Source organism: Hippocampus bargibanti, linkage group LG12, assembly GCF_051943395.1.
Source record: "Hippocampus bargibanti isolate YZ-2025 linkage group LG12, ASM5194339v1, whole genome shotgun sequence".
In the NCBI taxonomy this organism is placed as follows: Eukaryota; Metazoa; Chordata; class Actinopteri; order Syngnathiformes; family Syngnathidae; genus Hippocampus; species Hippocampus bargibanti.
Window position 1 is genome coordinate 2,048,578 of NC_142745.1, and position 14,918 is coordinate 2,063,495.

At 40.4% G+C, this 14,918-nt stretch overlaps 3 protein-coding genes across 7 annotated transcripts; 1 reads left to right on the top strand and 2 right to left on the bottom strand.

The window, feature by feature from the left end:
- Positions 1-369: 369 nt before the first annotated feature.
- On the bottom strand, positions 370-3,831 carry rfesd (Rieske (Fe-S) domain containing). 3 transcript variants are annotated; one of them, XM_089010006.1, is made up of 4 exons: positions 3,699-3,831; positions 2,901-3,068; positions 2,564-2,598; positions 370-1,591 (listed from the first exon to the last, which is right to left on the bottom strand). In XM_089010006.1, exons 1-4 carry the CDS (start codon positions 3,787-3,789, stop codon positions 1,289-1,291), a joined length of 597 nt encoding a protein of 198 aa, XP_088866132.1. In that variant the 5' UTR covers positions 3,790-3,831; the 3' UTR covers positions 370-1,288. The 3 variants fall into 3 exon arrangements, with proteins under 3 accessions (XP_088866132.1, XP_088866134.1, XP_088866133.1); XM_089010008.1 differs by having other exon boundaries at positions 3,689-3,766; XM_089010007.1 differs by lacking the exon at positions 3,699-3,831 and adding an exon at positions 3,395-3,543.
- An 871-nt stretch (positions 3,832-4,702) lies between these two features.
- On the top strand, positions 4,703-9,859 carry nudt2 (nudix (nucleoside diphosphate linked moiety X)-type motif 2). Of its 2 annotated transcripts, XM_089010011.1 has the most exons (4): positions 4,703-4,783; positions 5,304-5,430; positions 5,613-5,946; positions 7,467-9,859. In XM_089010011.1, exons 2-3 carry the CDS (start codon positions 5,304-5,306, stop codon positions 5,936-5,938), a joined length of 453 nt encoding a protein of 150 aa, XP_088866137.1. In that variant the 5' UTR covers positions 4,703-4,783; the 3' UTR covers positions 5,939-5,946; positions 7,467-9,859. The 2 variants fall into 2 exon arrangements, with proteins under 2 accessions (XP_088866137.1, XP_088866135.1); XM_089010009.1 differs by having other exon boundaries at positions 5,613-9,859.
- On the bottom strand, positions 8,052-14,085 carry ube2r2 (ubiquitin-conjugating enzyme E2R 2). Of its 2 annotated transcripts, none has more exons than XM_089010005.1 (6): positions 13,497-14,085; positions 13,023-13,209; positions 11,606-11,692; positions 11,421-11,518; positions 10,891-11,025; positions 8,052-10,288 (listed from the first exon to the last, which is right to left on the bottom strand). In XM_089010005.1, the coding sequence occupies exons 2-6, from the start codon at positions 13,203-13,205 to the stop codon at positions 10,003-10,005; spliced, it is 789 nt and encodes a 262-aa protein (XP_088866131.1). In that variant the 5' UTR covers positions 13,206-13,209; positions 13,497-14,085; the 3' UTR covers positions 8,052-10,002. The 2 variants fall into 2 exon arrangements, with proteins under 2 accessions (XP_088866131.1, XP_088866130.1); XM_089010004.1 differs by having other exon boundaries at positions 13,023-13,212.
- Positions 14,086-14,918: the final 833 nt, after the last annotated feature.

The following is a 14,918-nucleotide window of genomic DNA, read 5'->3' on the forward strand; positions in this document are numbered from 1 at the left end:
ACAAAAAGAATCCTGCACACTCGCGAAAAAAAAGCACTATCCCACACATCACATCACACATCTCTGACATTAACATTTTTAAATTTAATATTCACTTAAAGGACAACCGACCTCATTTTTCTGTTTCTTAACTGAGATCACAAAAACGTTTTATAGCATCTAAAATACCCAAAACACACAGTATGATATTTTTATTCAAATGCAAAACACCAATAAAATGACTTAAAGTGTCCAAAATCTGCAAAAAAAATTGAGCTGCGAATTGGGCATTTTCAGAAAGTCCCGCCCCCAGTTTGTGACGTCACGCCAAGACGTCTTGCATTCCTGGAGAATCAAAACAATGGCTTCAGATTTGGAGAATATGCTTTCTTGTTACACATCCAGTTTTGAATATGATTCAAATAGTTCTGAAGAGGAAAGCATACATGTTTGCAATCGATTAAAGAATTTATTCAGTGCGATTATGAGGCAACATTGAGGAGAAATGTCTCACTGAAAAAGAGGCACAAAATGGTGACCTCCTGTGGCCACCTCCGTTCCCACAGGCTGATAAATTCCTTATATGGAGCTTGGACTCCCTCTTCTGGCGGCTTTTGGGTGCAACACGAGGTTCCCAGACCAAACAAGTACAGCAAAATACATTGACGTCATGGAAGGACCGCTACAATGCGTCTTTTTTTCGGTCAGGGGCGGTCCTTTCGCGACGTCACGTACGGACTCGTCACAAACTAAAAAAAAAAAGGCTTCCTGAATATTCAGCGCGAGTCTTAAAAGGTAAAATATAGCTATATGCGGTGGAATCTTTATAAAATACGCTCAATAGAAGTCATTTGAAGCCATTTTACAAATTATGGACACAACTTGTCCGGAGACGTCGGTTGTCCTTTAACTTTGCTTTTTTGAACACTTGATGCCGTTCCCGAATTTTACTTTTTTTTCTTTTTTGGGCGCCGATAAAGCACAGGCCAAGGACTCTGGCAATGTTTTTCCCTTCCATAAGGGGGCAGCATTTTGCCTTTTGTCCATGTTAGTGCTTTGTTCCAGCTTCAGCCGTTGTTAAAGCACTATATAAACCAATATTTATGTATTGCATTGTATTTCGGACAGTCACCCTCATTTCAAGCTCATATAACTCCAGACCCATATAATTTAGGAATTAATCCTTTTTTTTCTGATGAAAGAAGAGAGTCTATTCAACTAGTTGTAAAACATAATTTGATACAGTCTCCATGCATCCACAAAGGCCACGCATGCAGAGCAAGTCACAAGAGGCCCTGTGACGTTTCCATTAGGAGGATTCCATCCCCTCATTGGCTTCAGCCTCGGCCATAGCTTTGGCCCTTTTTTCTTTGCCTTCCTCTCCCTGGAAGAAGTCTGACTCGATCCATCCCGGTATCTTCGAGAGCTCCACATAGACGTCCCCGTTGGTCTCTGTCACCGCGTGGACGCGTTGCTTGACTCCTTTTGAGAACCACTTGGGCCGAGGTGGGTTTTGGCTCTTGTCTATGCTTTTGCACCAACCTTCCCCTTTGCCAAGAGAAATCTTGAACTTGTGTTTGGGACAAATTATGCATAGTGTGCCTCCTATTTCCTGTGTGGTGAGAATTATTATTTTTTTCCATTGATGAGCATGTGTGAGAGGTAAATAATAATAATCATCATCATCATCATCATCATCATCATCATCATAATACATTGTATTTATAAGCGCCTTTCAAAACTCACAAGGGCACTTTAAAGGCACAGGATTTTTATCTGCGGGTGAGCAGCGGCAGCCAGACACGCCAGCGTTCACTCAACCCGGAAATGTACACCACCAAATTATGACAGTCTAGCTAGCTATGTAGCTAGCTACCTTGCTATCCATTTGCTATCCATTTGCTATCTATTTACTATCTAATAGCTGTCTAGCTGGCTGGCCAGCTATCTAGCTAGCTATCTATTAGCTATCTAGCTATCTATAATAATAATAATAATACATTTAATTTCTAAGCGCCTTTCAAAACTCTCAAGGACACTTTACTAGCTGCTATCAATCTATCTATTAGCTATCTAGCGAGCTGGCTAGCTTTCTATCTATTTGAGTTACTGCCGGGTTGCGTGAACGCTAACGCGTGTGGGCGCCACTGCTCACCTGCAGAAAAAAAAATATCCAGTGACTGTAAAGTGTCCTTGAGAGTTTTGAAAGGCGCTTATAAATGAAATTTATTATGATTATTATAACTCAAATATAAAATGGTCATTGCAAATATAGTTCAAAACAAATAACTAGTGCCGTACTGATGAGATCAGAAAGTAATTGAGAAATTAGTAGTAACCCCACTTTCTAGGCAGGGCAAGTTGGCAAAAATTTGATGACTATAAAAACACAAAATAGCATCGCAATGATTGTTCCGAACAATAAACTAGTGCACACTGGAAAATACAGTCATAATAATAATACATTTCATTTATAAGCGTCTTTCAAAACTCTCCAGGTTATTCTCAAGGATTTTTTTTTCTATGGGTATTGTCTGAAATGAGATTACGTCTGCTTTTCACAGAAAGACGCTCCAAGTCTTACCTCAATGTCTCCAGTTTCCAGGTTTCCACCAGCATCTGTTCAAAAATAGATGGTCAGAAAAGTTCAATAAAACAAATCAACACTGACATCTGTCTCAGATTTGCAAACGGTAAAAATAAAAATAAAAATAAAAATGTAGATAAAAATAAAAATAAAAATGAAATTAAAAATACAAATAAAAATGAGATTAAAAATAAAAATAAAAATAAAAATAAAAATAAAAATAAAAATAAAAATAAAATTGAAAATAAAAATAAAATTGAAAATTGAAAATTGAAAATTGAAAATTGAAAATTGAAAATTGAAAATGGAAAATTGAAAATTAAAATACACTCACGATAGCAGTAATAGTCCAAAGCATAAAATCCTCCCTGGTGGTAGACGATGAGCACATCCCGACCCTCCAGTGTTTTGAATGTGCGCTTGGCGTTAATCAATTCGTCTTTCTTCCCAACAAAATAGCGCCCTTCCTTTGGTTCATTCACCTCCATGGCTCTGTGAAATTCTGCGGAAATAATCACATTCAATGAAATTAATGAAATATTGGTGGGATAAAAGAAAATCTGAAACAAGCATTTTTGGCTATCAAAGTGATTGAGTACTTTTGATAATATTTAGGCAATCAGAGAAGTCTTTCCTGTCCCTGACCTCCCACCACTGGAGCCTTTAAAAACAAAAAGTCATATATAATTGAGCAGACACTGAAAACTCAAGAGAATTACAGAAAATGTTCTTTTTCCTCCCACTCAAACTATAAGTAACTTCACTAGCGAGATATCCCCATTCGTGACCTATATTACAGAAACAAGTAAACCACGTCGCACACATTACATTTTGCTGTCATCCTTCCGTCCAGAAGTACAACCAGACCAAACTTGTCACGAGGCGTCGGTTGTCCTTTAAGGCAAAAGCCAGACTTTTGACAGACAACCACTGAGACAATCACTGGGTGGGAAGTGAACCCGACCTGCCTCCATTAAAGCCAGGCCAATGTACCACTACACTGCCAACGACTTTACATTCAAACAAGTCCTGCAAATACATACAAAATGTACAAGTCTTCCTGTCCAGAATTATTATATAACATCTATTTTTACTTTTTTTTTGTCCTGAGAATGAAAATACCTCTTCTTACTTTTAACTTGAGCAGCTCCTCTGTGTCTCTTGTGCGTAGCCTGGCAAATATATGGCTCACAACACCATACTGTGTGGGAAGGAGGCCTCATATTTGTTATCTTCAGACACACACTGCTTTCAGTGGCTCTTATCAACATTCTCTATCGCTCTTCCGTTTCCTCTACGCAATACGGCTTTAGCCGTTTTAGTAGTCGATTAAATTTCAATAATATATACTATGATGATGATGCTAAACTAAAATCTAGGTAAATGAACACGATTTTTTTTGTCAATAAAAAAGTAGTTAAATAGTGCACGCAACAAGTATGTTATTTTCTCATTTAGTTTTAGTTTAAAAATATGTAAAATAATTTAAAACACACACACATAGACGCGTGCGCACGCTCAAACACACACGCATACAAAAATTACATGTTAAGTAATTTATTTAAGTATTTTATTTATTATTGTATCTGTTTTTCTTTCTATGCTTGTGTGTCGCTGTAAAGTGTCCCTGAGATTCTTCTTCTTCTTCTTCTTCTTCTTCTTCTTCTTCTTCTTCTTCTTCTTCTTCTTCTTCTTCTTCTTCTTCTTCTTCTTCTTCTTCTTCTTCTTCTTCTTCTTCTTCTTCTTCTTCTTCTTCTTCTTCTTCTTCTTCTTCTTCTTCTTCTTCTTCTTATTATTATTATTATTACGTTTCAGAAATCATAAATCGGGAGATTTTCGTACTCTCGACTCTGTGATGCGTGTTAAAATGTTAAAATAATATGAGCGTTACAAAAGTGTAAATTAGAAGTACATAAAACACAAAAATGCTTTCATTGTTTATTTATACATTCAATTAGTATAAAATGTATTTTGTTTTTTTCACTTTTTCTTTTGTTTCACCTTACAAATTATTGTGAATATTGTGGTCAAAATCGAGTCTCCCGGCCAAATCATGTGATTTAACATGTATTGAAGTGTGGTTTAACAAAGGAGAATCGATTTCATTTGTCCTCGCATCAATCCGGACTTTTTTTCGAGGTGCACTTGTGCTCTGTGTCTTCATGCCGATTAGAAACATGCTAAGGGAAGGCAAACGTAAACCTCTCTAGTTTAATCGTAAGTTTCATGTATTTTTTTTTTCAACTACAATTTGCTGTTTATCTCAAGGTTGCAATGTGCACAATGCCAAAGAAAACCGCATTTGTTTAATCCAACAAACTATCATCAAACAGATTACGATATTTACATTTACCTTTCACCTGGATTTTTATGAAAAATACATTATTCAGCTTTACAATAGCAAACTGAAACTAACGCTTTGAATTGCTGATTCTTTGGTGAATTATTTTATTTCAATTTATTTACTTGTTTTCTTGCTATTTTACGGTTTAGTAAATCAATGGTACTGGTGCGATATCGTTACATTCATATCAGTCTTCAAAATTCTAAAAAAAAAGGGACCTGATCAGCCACCGTCAGTGTACATTTACTGCCCACTCAAAATAGTAAATAATGCGACTGTTTTGTGGTACATTTGATATTGCATTGTTGTTCTGCTTGTCCTTGTTGCAATAGCGTGACGTCTTGAAACGTTGCTCCATCGAGCATTAACGTGTCGCTTCTTCTTCAACACAAGATGTCGCTGCGAGCCTGTGGCTTCATTGTGTTTCGACGTCTTGCAAGTTGTGCTCCCCCACAAAACCATATCGAGTACCTCCTCTTGCAGGCCTCATATGGAAAGCACCACTGGACTCCGCCCAAGGGTAAAAAAACAATACAAAACGTGCTTTACCCTCTTCAATAGCACTTTTTGTGGTAGTAGTGTTTTCCTAAGCTTTACTGTTAAAAAGTGACTACTTTGTCACTTTTTAAATGTTAAGAAATTACTTATTTGAACATTTTCTAAACCTCAGAGTTTAAGTCAAAAATATTTGTTTACCATCAGGCCACGTGGACCCAGGTGAGGATGACCTCACCACAGCTCATCGAGAGACCAAGGAAGAGGCGGGGCTTGGCGTAGAGGACCTTCAGGTCATCGAGGGCTTCCTGAAGGAGCTTCGCTACGAGGCCAGAGGCCGACCCAAGGAGGTGCTGTACTGGCTGGCCGAGCTCCGAGACCCGGGGACGAAGGTCACTTTGTCCAGTGAGCACCAGAACTATCGTTGGGCCCGGTTGGAGGACGCCTGCACTCTGGCCCAGTACAAAGAGATGCAGGACGCTCTGAGAGCCGCGCAGACCTACTTGGAGGCTCAACGGGACAAACGGTTTTAGATAACACGGTAAAACGCACAAATACAAGCATTCAAGAGCATAGTGCTTTATTGATGAATTTCAAACGTTACCACACCAATTGTGTCTCGTTTCAACCCTTATTTCAACCCATCTGAAACCAGCGACTTGTGCACAGTGTATTTCTTGTATATATCTTGTGGGCTTAACGCAAAACTACCCGGCCCCCGAACAAAACCTTGGCATTTTGGTGCCTATGGAATCTTTTTTAGTTGTGACGCTTGCATCTTCAAAAACAATAACATCACGAGTGGATAAAATCACCAGAAAGCCAAACACACAGCATTTGGCATCCATTGGTTTGGACACGCTCCAAATTTGCAGTCGGATTTGGGTGATATTTAGAGAATTGTCTTTTTTTTTTAAATCACTTATGTGGCTAATAGTTAAAGAAAGAAACTTTAAAGGACAACCGACACCATTTTTTTTTGTTTCCTAATTGACATCAGAAAAACGTTTTATCGCGTCTAAAATACCCAAAACACGCAGTATGATATTGTTAGTCAAATGCAAAACACCAATAAAAATGACTTAAAGTGTCTAAAAAGTACTTCAATTTGAAACCGGAAGTGGCCAGTTTCCGAAGGTGCCGCACCCTTGTTCGTGATGTCATGCCAAGACGTCTTGCCTTGCTCGAGAATCAAAACAATAGCTTCAGATTCGGAGAAGATGCTTTCTTGTTACTCATCCAGTTATGAATATGATTCGAATAGTTCTGAAGAGGAAAGCATAAATGTTTGCAATCGATTAAAGAATTTGTTCCGTCTCATTTTAAGGCATCTGAACAGAAGTGTAGCACCCAAAAAAATGCAGAAGATGGCGCCAAAGCTCCGTTGGAAATGGGCTGGGAATTTGTGTCAGCGAATATCAAATAGTTGTCTTGGTGCAACACACAACGATTCACCATCGCGTTATTTATGTGTTTTCCTTCTAATTTCGCCATCAACACGAAGTTTTCAGACCAAACAAAGTACCGCAAAATGCATTGTGTGTCCTTTCTCGGTCAGGGGCGTTCCCTGCGTGACGTCACGTCAAGAATCATCACCAACTCAAAAACAAGACTTCCTGAATATTCCGTGCGAGTCTTAAAAGGTAAAATATAGCTATATGCGGTGGAATCTTTGTAAAATACGCTCAGTAGAAGTCATTTGAAGCAATTTTACAAATTATGGACACAACTTGTCCAGAGGTGTCGGTTGTCCTTTAAGAGAATGTCAAACATCAGTCCTATTATTCTCATAAATCGCTTGAGTCATTTGATGACAGAAGCAGACTTTGTAAGCGGTTGGAGGATAGCTTCTTAGTTAACAGACTCAGGAAACATTTTCATCACAGGAAGAGGAAGAATAAAAAAAATCACATTGGGTGCAAATACAAAATGTCACAAAGTGAGTCGCATTCACAATCCACTTTAGAGCTTGATTTCCTCTTTTTGTTTCCAAAGCACGGGAGAAAATGTTGTCACTCTTGATTTTCACATTCAAAAATCAATGTGTCTCTTTTAAAACAGAGTCGGAATCTGCTGCTCTACTTTCAAGAAAATGAAATGAGGTTGTAGTTCAATTCCTTGGCATCAAAATCCAGCCCGATTTGCCCAATGGCTTCCGAGGACTTCAAACACACAAAAAAAGTCATGGGAGCAAACCAAATCAGAAAATGCAACTCTGCGCCAAGCTCGATTGAGGTATGAACACCCCTCCACCTCCCCCCCAAGCGTCCAAGTCAAATACCGCCCCGTAAACATAATTGCACACCTCAAACATGGTTGTTTTCATTCAAAATGCAAACTATAAAGCCGCACGTGGACGAGTTTTGATTGACAACCTGACCGTGACGCTTGCCGTAGTGTCACTGAAGTTGCATGAAAGCGTCAAACATTTTTTTACATCAGCAACAACATCACGTGAGCAACTTCTGGAGGAAAAAAAATATATATATTCTCTGCTTGTGTGGATTTTGGTGATTTGGGGACAAAAAGGACCGGCGTGAAACTTGTAAACGATTTTGTTGTGGGATTCTATTTTTACCCTCTTTATATGTACATTTAAAAAAATAATCAAGAAAACCAGGTGACCATTGTCCCTCGTTGGGTTCCCCCCCCCCTCTCTCAGTGAAAGTCTTTCAAGGCCCTGAGCTTTTAAAAGAGACAGAAAACGGGTGCAGAGAAAGTCTTCAGTTTGCTCTCCCGCTTTTGAGGGATCAGTTGTGACGGACGCTGTTGTTGTCGATAGTTCTGATGATTGCACCAAAATCGCAACTAAGAGGTGAAACACCTTAGTTGCCCGGCCTCCATTGTCCTTTTGTCCATTTGCCACTCTTTGTGTTCAATCCTTGAAAAGTCAACACACTCTTAGGAGGATGTTAAAAAAAGTGACAAGAAGGGAGACGTGGGATGGCGTTGAAACACAAAAGCAGACAGACAATGAACAGTGGGGAGTTGGGTAGGATGTGACCAGGTTGTTGTTTTCATCATTTATCAAAATACCAAGATTGACTACATTGGCGGACAATGCGCACTTTGCCAAAATTAATCTCATTTTGATGACAGTCCAGCACTCAACAACACAATAAATATTTGCAAAATCTGACGCAGTTTTGGTTATCCACCAAATTTCCCCGCATCATAAAAGAAACTGACAATATTTGGCAGTATAATCCACACGATAACAAAATAGAAATAAACAATAATAAATATTTGCTAGAATATCTCTCCAAAATTGGTCAAAAGTGAGCCCGACTGTCAGATTTTAAGGGAAGAATATTTTTTCTTCATTTGGTGTACTATCTCTCAATTACAGAGGAAAGCATACCTTATAAAATGGTCGTTAAGCGTACATATTGAGATTTGCTTCTCCAAAATATGAATTATTAGCTGTTTTTCATATTAACTATGACGAATTTTTAATTGCCACCCAATGACATGATAAAAAAAATATGACTGGGGGTGCGGCCAATTGTTTCTGCATTGCAGATTATGTGCAAGCTAGGAATTAAGGCAAACGGTGACTCAACAACATTATTTTTATTTTATTTAATTTATGTGAAATATTTTGTAAAAAGTACTGGGGAGACATTATTTGACTACTTAAAGGACAACCGACACCATTTTTTTGTTTCCTAACTGACACCAGAAAAACTTTTTATAGCATCTAAAATACCCAAAACACGCAGGCTGATATTTTTAGTCAAATGCAAAACAACAATAAAAATGACTTAAAGTGTCCAAAAACGACTTCAAAATGAAGGGCCAGTTTCAGAAGGTCCCGCCCCCTTGTTCGCGACGTCACGCCAAGACGTCTTGCCTTGCTCGAGAATCAAAACAATGGCTTCAGATTCGGAGAAGATGCTTTCTTGTTACTCATCCAGTTATGAATATAATTCAAATTGTTCTGAAGAGGAAAGCATAAATGTTTGCAATCGATTAAAGGAGTCCTTTCGTATCAATTCGAGCCGTCTGGACTTCAATGTAGCGTCCCAGAAAATGCAAAAGATGGCGCCAAAGCTCCGTTGGAAATGGGCTGATTTGTCTGCTGGGAATATATGTCAACTAGTATCAAATAGTAGTCTTGGTGCAACACACAACGATTCACCATCGCGTTATTTATGTATTTTCCTTCAAATTTCGCCATCAACACGGATCAACACAAAGTTTTCAGACCAAACAAAGTACCCAAAAGGCATTGTGTGTCGCTTTCTCGGTCAGGGGCGTTCCTTCAGTGACGTCACGTACGGACGCGTCAACAACTCAAAAACAAGATTTCCGGCATCTTCAGTGCGAGTCTTAAAAGGTAAAATATCGCTATATGCGGTGGAATCTTTGTCAAATACGCTCAGTAGAAGTCATTTGAAGCCATTTTACAAATTATGGACACAACTTGTCCCGAGGCGTCGGTTGTCCTTTAACTGTTTAATAGATGCTGAAAAGTTTTTGGCAGTAGACGTCTGACCCCACTATACAAACACACATACACACACACACACACACACACGCACAATGAGGCAAGGGATTCGGGGGAGTTGGCAGGTAGCAGGAACGATCCAGATCATCATGACTCTTCATTGCCAGAGTCGTCCTGGTTGTCGTAACATCTGTTGGACGTCTCGCCGTCCTCCACGGAACCCACCGCCCCGGCTTCGCCTATCGACTCCATCTCGCTCTCGTCGTCGTCCTCCTCGTCCTCCTCCATGTCGTCGTCGTAAAGGTCATCGTAGAGAAGATCTGAGCTACTGTCCTGAGAGGGAACCCTGGTCTGGACACAGTACTCCGCCAGTGTGGTTGGCACCTTGACGCCGTCTCGATCGGCATCCGCCGCTGTGGACATCACCTGTTTTCTGTGATAAAATATATACTACTTCAAAATGACCCCAGAAATGAAGAGTTTCAGAAGGTCCCGCCTCCTTGTTCGTGACGTCACGCGAGGACGTCTTCGCCTTGCTCGAGAATCAAAACAATGGCTTCAGATTCGGAGAAGATGCTTTCTTGTTACTCATCCAGTTATGAATATGATTGAAATAGTTCTGAAGAGGAAAGCATAAATGTTTGCAATCGATTAAAGAATTTATTCCGTGCCATTTTGAGGTATCTGGGGGCGGGAAATACACTATACTGTACTACACTATATTATATACTGTATGTTGATAGTGGACTGTGTCCTTTATTGCATTGGAGTTTTGTTCTGTACTACAAACATTTACTGTCCTTTTATATGCACGTCCTGTGCTGTGTTCCACTAAATTTGGCCTTATAAATATTTTTTGTACTCATACACATGTAAATTTACCAATACGTGTAGGGTTCCCTACATTGCTGTTTTTCATCTATTGCGGGTCGTCCCGGTCTGCAATAACCGTGATAAACGGGGGATTACTGGAAGTGAAAAAAACTCATTGGATGGATATCAGAACATGGCCGAAAAGTACAAGTTTAATATTACCTGATAATCTCTGCATACTCTTTGTCCTTGCCTTTGCTATCCCTCCATCTACGAAACATGACCGAAGCGTCCACGTTGGCGGGGGAAAAAGTATTTGGCTCATTGAGTAGAGAGATGACGCTAAGCAAGATGGTCCTAGTCAAAGACAAAAAAAACAAACAAACAAACATGCAAATAATAATAATAATAATAATACCAAATTTCATTTAAAAGCGCCTTTCAAAACTCTCAAGGTCACTTTACAGTCACAGGATAAGTTGTTCTGTGGGTGAGCAGTGGCAGCCACACGCGCCACCGTTCACTCAACCCGGAATAACTCAAATGAATAAAAAGCTAACTAGCTAGCTAATAGGTAGCCAGCGAGCTAGCTAGCTAACAGAAAGCCAGCCAGCTAGATAGCCAGCTAGCTAATAGATAGCCAGCCAACTAGCTACGATAGAAGCACATCATCCAGAATTATATTTTGAAAAGGGGTCAGAGTACACAAATACAAGTAAACAAATACAAAAAAAGTATTTTGTCCTCCATACCTGACATTCTGTGTTGGATTCCATCTTTCCGACGGCAGTTCTCCGCTTTGTGGATCATCGACTGGAGGGTGCAGGATGGAGATGCACACATCGCCATGCTGAGGCAAAACACCACATGCGTGATGACGCGGTGGATACGTACACAGCCAGATATTGACTCATAAGGACGGGAAGAAAAAAAATACCTCGTAGATGTTGGGATGCCACATCTTGGTGATGAAACGAAAGGTTGGCGGTAAATACGGGTAGTCCATCGGAAACTTGATGTGAGCCTGGAAGAGTGAAAGGTAAAAAAATAAAATCTTAAAGGACACCTCCGTCCATAATTTGGAAAATCACTTCAAATGACTTCTACTGAGCGCATTTTACAAAGATTCCACCGCATATAGCGATGTATTACGTTTTAAGACTTGCGCTGTATATTCAGGAAGTCTTGTTTTCGAGTTGATGACGATCCCCCTAAGTGATGTCACGGAGGGAACGCCAATGACCGAGAAAGTGACACACAATGCATTTTGGGTACTTTTTTCATCTGAAAACACTGTGTTGATGGCGAAATTTGAAGAAAAACTTCATAAATAATGCGATGGTGAATCGTTGAGTGTTGCACCAAGACTACTATTTGATACTAGTTGACACAAATTCCCAGCAGACAAATCAGCCCATTTCCAACGGCGCTTGTGCGCCATCTTGTACATTTTTTGGGACGCTACATTTGTAGTCCAGACGGCTCGAATTGATCCGGAAGGACGTCTTTAATCGATTGCAAACATTTATGCTTTCCTCTTCAGAACTATTTGAATCATATTCATAACTGGATGAGTAACAAGAAAGCATCTTCTCCGAATTTGAACTCTCTGAAGCCATTGTTTTGATTCTGGAGCAAGGCAGTTTGTGAAGGAGTATCCTGGCGTGACGTCACGAACAAGGGGGCGGGACTTTCTAAATCTCGCCATTTCCGAGTGCATTTTGTGGCAGTTTTGGGACACTTTAAGTCATTTTTATTGGTGTTTTGCATTTGACTAAAAATATCATACTGCGTGTTTTGGCTATTTTAGATGCAATAAAACGTTTTTCTGATGTCAGTTAGGAAACGAAAAAATGGTGTCGATTGTCCTTTAATGGGTATTTGGTTAATAACCAATTTAGGTCATCCAGGTGATCCAAATATCCCAACGGTATGATTAAATAAATTAAAAGTTTACACCGCAGCGATGAGCCATTTGAGTGGCGGGAGAGGAAGGTCATAGTGACTCTCAATCTTACACTTCCTTATCTGGAGTATCCAAAATACAGCAGCTATTCTCCTCAAGTGTTCGCACAAACTTGTTGTGACAAGAACAAGAACTCACTAGCTGGAAAGTTGAACACGAAGCCATGTTTAATCTTGTTAGCACAGACGAACGGCAAACCCACCCTGACGTGAGCTACGCGGCTTGTTTCTCATCCAGTGTAGATGACGCTAATGACTCTTCTGTTGTTACTATCAAGCTATTCTGGATTTATACCCAGTATGATTGAAGTTGGTCTTTGCCTCTGTCAGAAGTCATTTCAAGCCATATGAAAGAGGTCAAGACATGTTTCCAAACAAATGTTTCCTACCTTAAAGTAGCCTCCCTCATACAGGGTGTTGGGGGGACCAAATATGGCCACTTCCCAATTGTAGAGATCCGACTCATGAACCAGAGTGATGCGGAAGCCTTCCACCGGCTCCTCTTGCAGCGACCTTAACTCCATCATCAGGGCCTTCTGAGAACTCGGGGTTGCTTGGTGGGCCATGCTCATCGCACTTCTGACATCAGTGGGAATAGAGATAAAGACTTTACAGGTATTTTATGTTCCCCGCACCCCACCCCAAAATATGAAAAATATTTTTTTGTATATGAAGGATAATTTTTGAGGGTGTGTGCTGCGACAAATATGATATTTGGGAATGGAAAAACTACATAGCAGCAAAATAAGCAAGGATTTCTCACAATTAACAACACTGTGTACTGTGTAAACCTAGCTGGGGACTTGGGTTCGATTCCCTGGTGCAAACAAAAAAAATCCCGAATAAAGAAAAAGTGCGTTTACCTGTCTTCCTGTAACGCAATATGTAATCGCGAGGTTATGGCGGAGAACCGGACAACAAAATCATTGGTTGTGCTTGGCAAAAGTGACACGCAGCGGTGCCATGAGCCGTAGATGGTATTCTCGTCCTTCTGGCTTGGTCCTCGTGTGGTGCTTCCGAAATTCTTTGTGTTGCCGCTGTTGATATTCTACATGGAGCTAGTTTGAGCGGAAGTCACCGTCTCCCGTGGATCATCCTCGGGCTGGGAAAAGCAATGCAGCACTCCGTGACATGTCCCCGCGCCGCTGGTTCGGCTCGGACAGGCGCTCAGCTGATCCCAGCTTGTTTGTGTTTGTCTCTGCTCTCCGACAGTCTCAACTTCTCCCCACGTCAGCTAAACCAGTTAGCGAGCAACTTCGGTCAAACGGGGCAGTTTTTTTCCGCACGTCACAGTTTCCTCCGACGAGAGTATTTAGTGTTAAGAGCAGTCGATTGCGAATCGTCGGCGAAGAATTGACAACTGATGAAAATTACCCTCAAGACCAACTGGGGGTTTTATCGATTTTTCTCTCAAACACGCTTCCGGTTACCATTGCGCGTGTCTGCGGCGCGTCATCGACGTCCGGAACGTGACTTGCGTGCGCGCACTCGAAGCAAAACATGGATCGTTTTGCTAACGGAGTGTGCGCTTAGATTATTAAATTATGAAGGAAGTGACGCAACGGCGCACAGTGTACTATGTCCCGCCCATAGTTTCCAGAACAATCTCGAGGAGATTCAGGGTGAGTCGCAATTTTCTGTTGTGATTAACGCGCATTTTCATGACAATATCTTATTTTGTTTCCCCTTTTGTACTGTCTAGTGTTATCTAATTAGTTCCCTTATTCATTTCGAGTCCACTTTTTGTGTCATTATTTACTTCACGTTTTGTCGAGTGGAATTTAGGAATATGCGCTTTTCTATCGCAGTTAATCACAAGACGAAACCCATGCGACTTCACCCATCCCTTCTGCCATACTGTGTTGCAGGTAATATTGTTTCATTTCGTTTTTATTGAACAATATTTAGTTTCTTGTGTCGTGTCTCATTTGCCCGTGAGTGTCCGTGGCTGGTTGAACTGTGCGCCAGCCATTACAAGCGCACCGCGTGTTCTGCTGAGTCTCCGCCCATGATGCGTTCAGGGACATCTTGTAAATAACAGTGAACTTGTGTTGTATTCTCTTTTTCTGTAAATAACCACTATACGATCACACGTTGTTAATTCTGTTTTGTTATCTACAATGTTTTGCATTTGAGAACAATCTCGAGGAGATTCAGGTTAATCACAAGACGAAACCCATGCGACTTCACCCATCCCTTCTGCCATACTGTGTTGCAGAAATAAAAGAAATAAAAAGACACATCCACGCGTCTCGTCTTCATTAATACGGCAGCATCGTGGAGAT